This window comes from Cololabis saira, chromosome 6 (genome assembly GCF_033807715.1).
Source record: "Cololabis saira isolate AMF1-May2022 chromosome 6, fColSai1.1, whole genome shotgun sequence".
Classification (NCBI taxonomy): Eukaryota; Metazoa; Chordata; class Actinopteri; order Beloniformes; family Belonidae; genus Cololabis; species Cololabis saira.
The window spans coordinates 4,581,777-4,587,776 of NC_084592.1; the positions used below are offsets into that span (position 1 = coordinate 4,581,777).

Below are 6,000 nucleotides of genomic sequence, written 5' to 3' on the forward strand. Positions count from 1 at the left end.
TTTCGAGAAAAAAAGTCGAAATGTCGAGAAAAAAGTCAATGTTGAGAAAAAAGTCAATGTTGAGAAAAAAGTCAAAATTTCGGGAAAAAAGTCGAAATGTCGAGATTAATGTTGAAGTACAATCTCGAGAAAAAAGTCAAAATGTCGAGATTAAAAAGGAAGAAAAAAAAGAAAAGAAAAGAGAAAAAAGAAGAAAAAAGAAGAAAAAAAGGAAAAAAAAAGGGCAAACATTTTTGAAAAAGCTCCAGGAGCCACTAGGGCGGCGATAAAGAGCCGCATGCAGCTCTGCAGCCGCGGGTTGCCGACCCCTGCTTTAGCTGCACTTTCATTCACATCGGTACGGAAGAGTATTAGGGCCAGGCAGGAGGAAAATAAAAATAATATTTTAGAGGAGGAAGTGATAAACACTTTCAACCAAAGTTTTTAATTCACAAACTGTTAAAAACTACAATATTAAAATGTCTACAAATGTCTCCTAACAGCTCCCTTGTCGTCATAAAATGAATCTTGGATATGCAAAAGGACAATGATATCTATTAGGGCCAGGCAGGAGAAAAAATAAAAATAATATTTTAGAGGAGGAAGATTTTTTTTTTCATTATCTACTTCGAGAAAATAATCGAAATGTCGAGGAAAAAAAGTCGAAATGTCGAGAAAAAAGTCGAAATGTCGCGATTAATGTTGAAGTACAATTTCGAGAAAAAAGTCGAAATGCTGAGGAAAAAAGTAAAACATTTGTGAGTAAAGTTGAAATATTGAGAAAAAAGGCTAAATTTCGACTTTATTCACGAAAATTTCGACTTTATTCTTGAAATTGTATTTCAACATTAATCTAGACTAGTGCTGTCAAGCGATCCTCGAAATGCACAATAAAAGAAAATCTTCCCCTCTCAAATATTTTTTCTCCTGCATGGATCTAATACTATTCCGTACATTGGGGTCTCTGCGGCACAGACTATTATTTTTCAGAGCAAATATTTGGTTTTTCTTCTTTTGAAAGTTCTACAACACTCCGACTGCAATGAACAAAAACATATAGTTATTCTCTTTCTCCCATGGAAATGCTGTTTACTGTTACTGAGTCTCTTCAACTGTATTTTAACAGTTGTCCTATCCAACCCTTTTATCTGGTATCTGTCAAAGATAAATAGATACGCGTTTCCCTGGTGATTTTATCTTCCATCTTCCCTGTCAGTGATATAACAGTCGATCTCTGTGCAGGTCCATTTATGGTGGTTCTATTTGCCAAGCTGGAGAACATGCTCCAGAACTCGCTGTACGTCAACATCCTGCTGACGGGCATCGTGGCCCAGCTGGCCTGCTATCCTCAGCCCCTGCTGCGCTCCTTCCTGCTCAACACCAACATGGTCTTCCAGCCCAGCGTCAAGTCACTCATTCAGGTACGCTGCAAAAGCTGCACAACCTGAAGACCTGAGACATAACTGAAAACCTGAGACACGACTGCTGCCGTCTCTGGCCTCCCTGGATCTGAATATGAGAGAATACACTGCAAAAACTCAAAATCTTAACAAGAATATTTGTCTTATTTCTAGTTAAAATGTCTCATTTTTAGTCAAAAAAAATCTCATTACACTTAAAACAAGAGTCATTACCAGAAAAGTGACTTGTTATTTAATCATTTTCACCTGTTTCAAGTAAATTTTCACTTTAAATAAGTAGAAAAATCTGCCAGTGGAACAAGATTTATCTTCTCATTACAAGCAAAAAAAACAGATAGACATTTTAACTAGAAATAATACAAATATTCCTGGTAAGATTTTGAGTTTTTGCAGTGTAGTTTGGGAATTGATGGAGTCTTGCAGCTCAGCAGTGCATCAATCCCTGATCTGACTCTATTTCATTTTATTTTTTTTCATTTTTATTCTTTATTTCATTAATTAAAAGAACAACAATCAAAACCGTTCTATATAATTACAACAAATCTCTTTCCTTGAATGAAAGGGGACAGAAAGAAGACTAAGCTTATTTTTTCAATCACATTTCAATTAATGTAATAATAAAAAAAAACAAATTACACAATTTAAAAAAAAAAACACTTTCCAATAATCTAACAAAAAAAACAAAACCAAAACTACAACAAATTTATAAAATAACACAAAATAGCTGTTGTCAAACACAGATAGTCGTATTCTTTTTTGATTCAAAGAAAAAAAATCTGACATTGGTGCTAAAAAGAGAGGAAAAAAAAGAAACCCACCTAACTTAAAGGGGACCTATTATGGCATCTAATAGCTATTTTAAACAGGCCTTGAATGTCTTAAAAACAAGCTTTTGATCGTTTTTGCTAAATACATTAGAAATTCAGCCTCTAAGCCATGTCTTTATCTTCCCTTCTCTAACCTCATTATCTATGAATTATCTATGAAAACGTGTTTTTCATAATAGGTCCCCTTATTTCGTCATCAAACTGGCTTTTATTATTCTTTTAAATGTAATGTTTGATTTGCATTCTTTGGCTTCTGTATCCAGATTGTTCCATGAACTGATACCTTTTACAGAAACACAACGTTCCATTAATTTTGTCCTGAATTTTGGTTTTTTAAAGATCTCTGTTCCTTTTAAGTTATACTTATTTTTTTCTGTATATTGATTTTTGCAAGCATTTCCCCAAACTTCAATGCAATAGGTCAGATATGGCACAATCATAGTCATAGTTATATAAAATATACAATGCCTTGTTATCCAGTGAATCTTTTACTTAGTGTATTTAAACACAAGCAGGACAAGAGTGCATCAGTTCTGCCTCTAACCAGCAGCGTGAAAAGTGTCCTTCATATTTCAGCTGGAACGAGTGGATTGGGGCTGTTTTAGAGGGAGAAATTCAATCACGTAATCGAGTGCAAAAGGCCCATTGTTCACGAGTCAGTGAAAACTCTGAAACGTTGTTTCCCGACTCTGCTTTTAGGTTTTAGGTACTGTGAAGAACCGCATCGAGGCCTTTGCAGCGTCGCACGAGGACTTCCCGTCCATGCTGAGGAGAGCCCAGCAGTACCTGGTGGCCCGGGGCAGGGTGGACTGGGCCGAGGCGGCCGGCGTCCCGCCCCTGCGCCGCTCCGACTCCCTGGGTGAGCAGGAACACTCGCCCTTCCTCTGCAGCTTTACTCTCAGAAAATTATGCAGACTCGCAGTGTTGTGCATGAACAAGTTCAAATGAACGCGTTCATTGAACACGTTCATTTCTGTGAGAACGTTGAACTGAAATAAAGAACTTGAACGTGAACTTGTTCATTCTGCAGATCAAGAACTGGAATTTGAACTGTTCAGATTATGTGAGTTTCAGCTTCAATGACTGCGTTTACATGCATCAATAACCCTTTTAAAACCCGAATATTAGCAATAACCTGGTTTTGCACGGCCATGTAAACACCAATAACCCCTTTGCATAACCCGAATTTGCTCCTGACCCCTGGGTTACTCCTTTTCTAACCCGAATATTTGGTCATGTTTCCGCCGAACGTGATTTCCCCATCAAACGGATCATGAATTTGTTTTCTGCGCATGTTCTTTTCACAAGGAATCTTGGTTTTTGAGTCCAGGAAGTTCTTATAAACACAGGGAAACGCAAGACCACACTACACTTTTGGAGTGAGGAGGAGACTAATCATTTTATAAATGTAATGAAGGATATGAAAGTTTCTGCATTTGTAGACGTAGAAAGTACCGGGATAGCCAGATTTAAAAGAAGGTCAGCGAAAAGTTGCGCGAAGCAGAATTTGTTTTGGATTTGGATACAGGAAGAAGCGGAAATGACGGTAATTGCGTCATGATGTTCTCCGCGCGTCGCTGGTTTGATGCCAAAAAGCGCGCCCACCCATCATCTGATTGGTCCATACAGAAAAAACTTTGTACCTCAAGCCCCACAATACGTTCATCGCTGCTTGCAGCTTTAATCTTATTAAATCTTAATCTTATTAATCTTAAATTCTCTCGCGGCTGCTCGATTTCCATGTTCCTCCGCGTAGCTGATAGCCTTCAGTTTAAACTGTGCTTCATACGCGTGTCTCTTTGCCATTTTCAGGGTTGTTAAGACAACAATGTTCTGCATAACGCAAATAGCAAGCAAAGCACACATAGGGTGCACTGCGCTATTGGGTGCGCCGCACATTTTGAAAAAAATATAAGACGTCTATATGCACCATATGGTTGTGAAAATACGGTATTTAAAATTAGTTTTTGATATATCATATATATTTATTTTATTTATATATATTAGTGGTGGGGAAAAACATCGATATTGCAATATATTTTTGCGCTCTCTGTCGCGATAAATAATCGATAAACTGATGGCAAATATTGATATTTTATTACAACACATAATGGATTTACGTGGTTGTCACAGCACTATTGTTCATGCACTTCAATTTGTCCAGCTGTTCAAAGTTTACATTTACAAGACTAGGAGGCAGTGAGGTTCTATGCAAAATTAAGTTGCTTACTTACTTTTCAGTATTAGAAACAAAGCAGTGCACTGTCCTGGTTTATATAAAACATGTTATTAATGTTCATGCACTTCAATTAGTCCAGCTGTTCAGTGTTTACATTTACAAGCCTAGGAGGCAGTGAGGAAATAAACAAATGCACTTTCTTTTGTACATTGTATGAAGTTTTGGCATTGAATAAATGCATAACTACAGACGTTTTCCTTTTTATGGGTATTTTTTCTTTTTCAGTCACATATATCGTTGATGAAATTCCTTATAAGATATCGAATATCGTAGATATCGTGTATCGTGATATTATCGTTATCATGGGCCACATATCGCCACAGTATTGAATCGGGAGTTACCCGTATCGTCCCACCCCTAATATATATATATGTATATATAGTTTTTTAAAATTCTTTTTAAAAATGTTTTAATTAATTTTTTTAATTTTTTTATTTTTTTCAATGACATTATTAAATCCTCTTAAATGTTTCAAATATTTCTCTAAAGCGTGCATGTGTTGACTCTGTGATTTGTGTTCCACCACAGTGAAGAGTCGTAAGACGTCCCTGGGGGACCTGATCCTCCGTCACACCAACAGCCCCACCCGGGCCCGCCACGCCGCTCAGGTGGCTCTGGCCCACGTGCGTGACGGCAGCCACTCCCTGCACAGCGCGCTGTTCCGGGGCGGGGCCGGCCCCGGCGGCGTGGCCGGCCTGGAGAAGCAGGCGGAGGCGCTGCGGGTCAAGAACGCCGTCTACTGCGCCGTCGTCTTCTGCGAGTTCCTCAAGGAGCTGGCCGCCCTGGCCCAAGAGCACGCCGTCACGCTGCCCTTCCCCCCGGGCCGGGAGGCCGAGGAGTAGACGGTAAACCGCTGTAAAAACCGCTGTAAAAACAGCTGTAAACACGGCCGGTCCTCCCTCCATCAGGGGAACGGATGCACCGACACTTTCCTGTACCGGACACGGCTCGTCTGCAGCACCGCAGACGCACGTAGGAGCAGAACGGTTGCATTTTTGTACCAAAATGACTACAAGAAGAAATCCCTCATCTGTAAAGTCCAGATATTGTTTCTATCATGTGTTATTTTGACATTCTGCACACAAAGTCTCAGTTAACACTTGATTTTGGGAGCTTGTATATACACATACTGTACCATGTCATGATGTCATGTGACCGTAAAGCAGTTAGAAAGGAGTAAATGCACATATTGGTGCTAGCCAACCTTCTTTATCTGTTAATTTGAGCAGGTGGCGCCGGCTCGTAGACGGGGCACCAAATATTGTCCGGCAGGAAAACATTTGACGATAATAGGAAAGTCAGTCAAGTACAAATCGATGGAAGCACTTTCATCGTCAGGACAGTCTCATCTTAGCCTTCTACAGAGCTTTACGTCGTCCTCTAAGGACTTGTTAATAGAGAACGCGCGCAGGAGAAACTGTAAACGTCCTCAGGAACGACGAGGAGAACAAAAGGATATTTATTTGAACAGGCTGCACTGTGGAAACGTTTGTCACTGAATAACTGAGGTGAAAACTGGAAACCAGAGGTGCGG

General features: G+C 39.4%; 1 protein-coding gene across 1 annotated transcript in view; it reads left to right on the forward strand.

Annotated features, from left to right (window-relative positions):
• The window catches only part of fhip1b (FHF complex subunit HOOK interacting protein 1B), a 38,284-nt gene extending 32,976 nt beyond the window's left edge, over positions 1-5,308 (forward strand). The window contains exons 10-12 of the mRNA XM_061723073.1: positions 1,222-1,400; positions 2,927-3,086; positions 4,995-5,308. Coding sequence (XP_061579057.1) covers positions 1,222-1,400; positions 2,927-3,086; positions 4,995-5,308 — 653 coding nt within the window. The remainder of the gene's footprint in view (positions 1-1,221; positions 1,401-2,926; positions 3,087-4,994) is intronic.
• Positions 5,309-6,000: the final 692 nt, after the last annotated feature.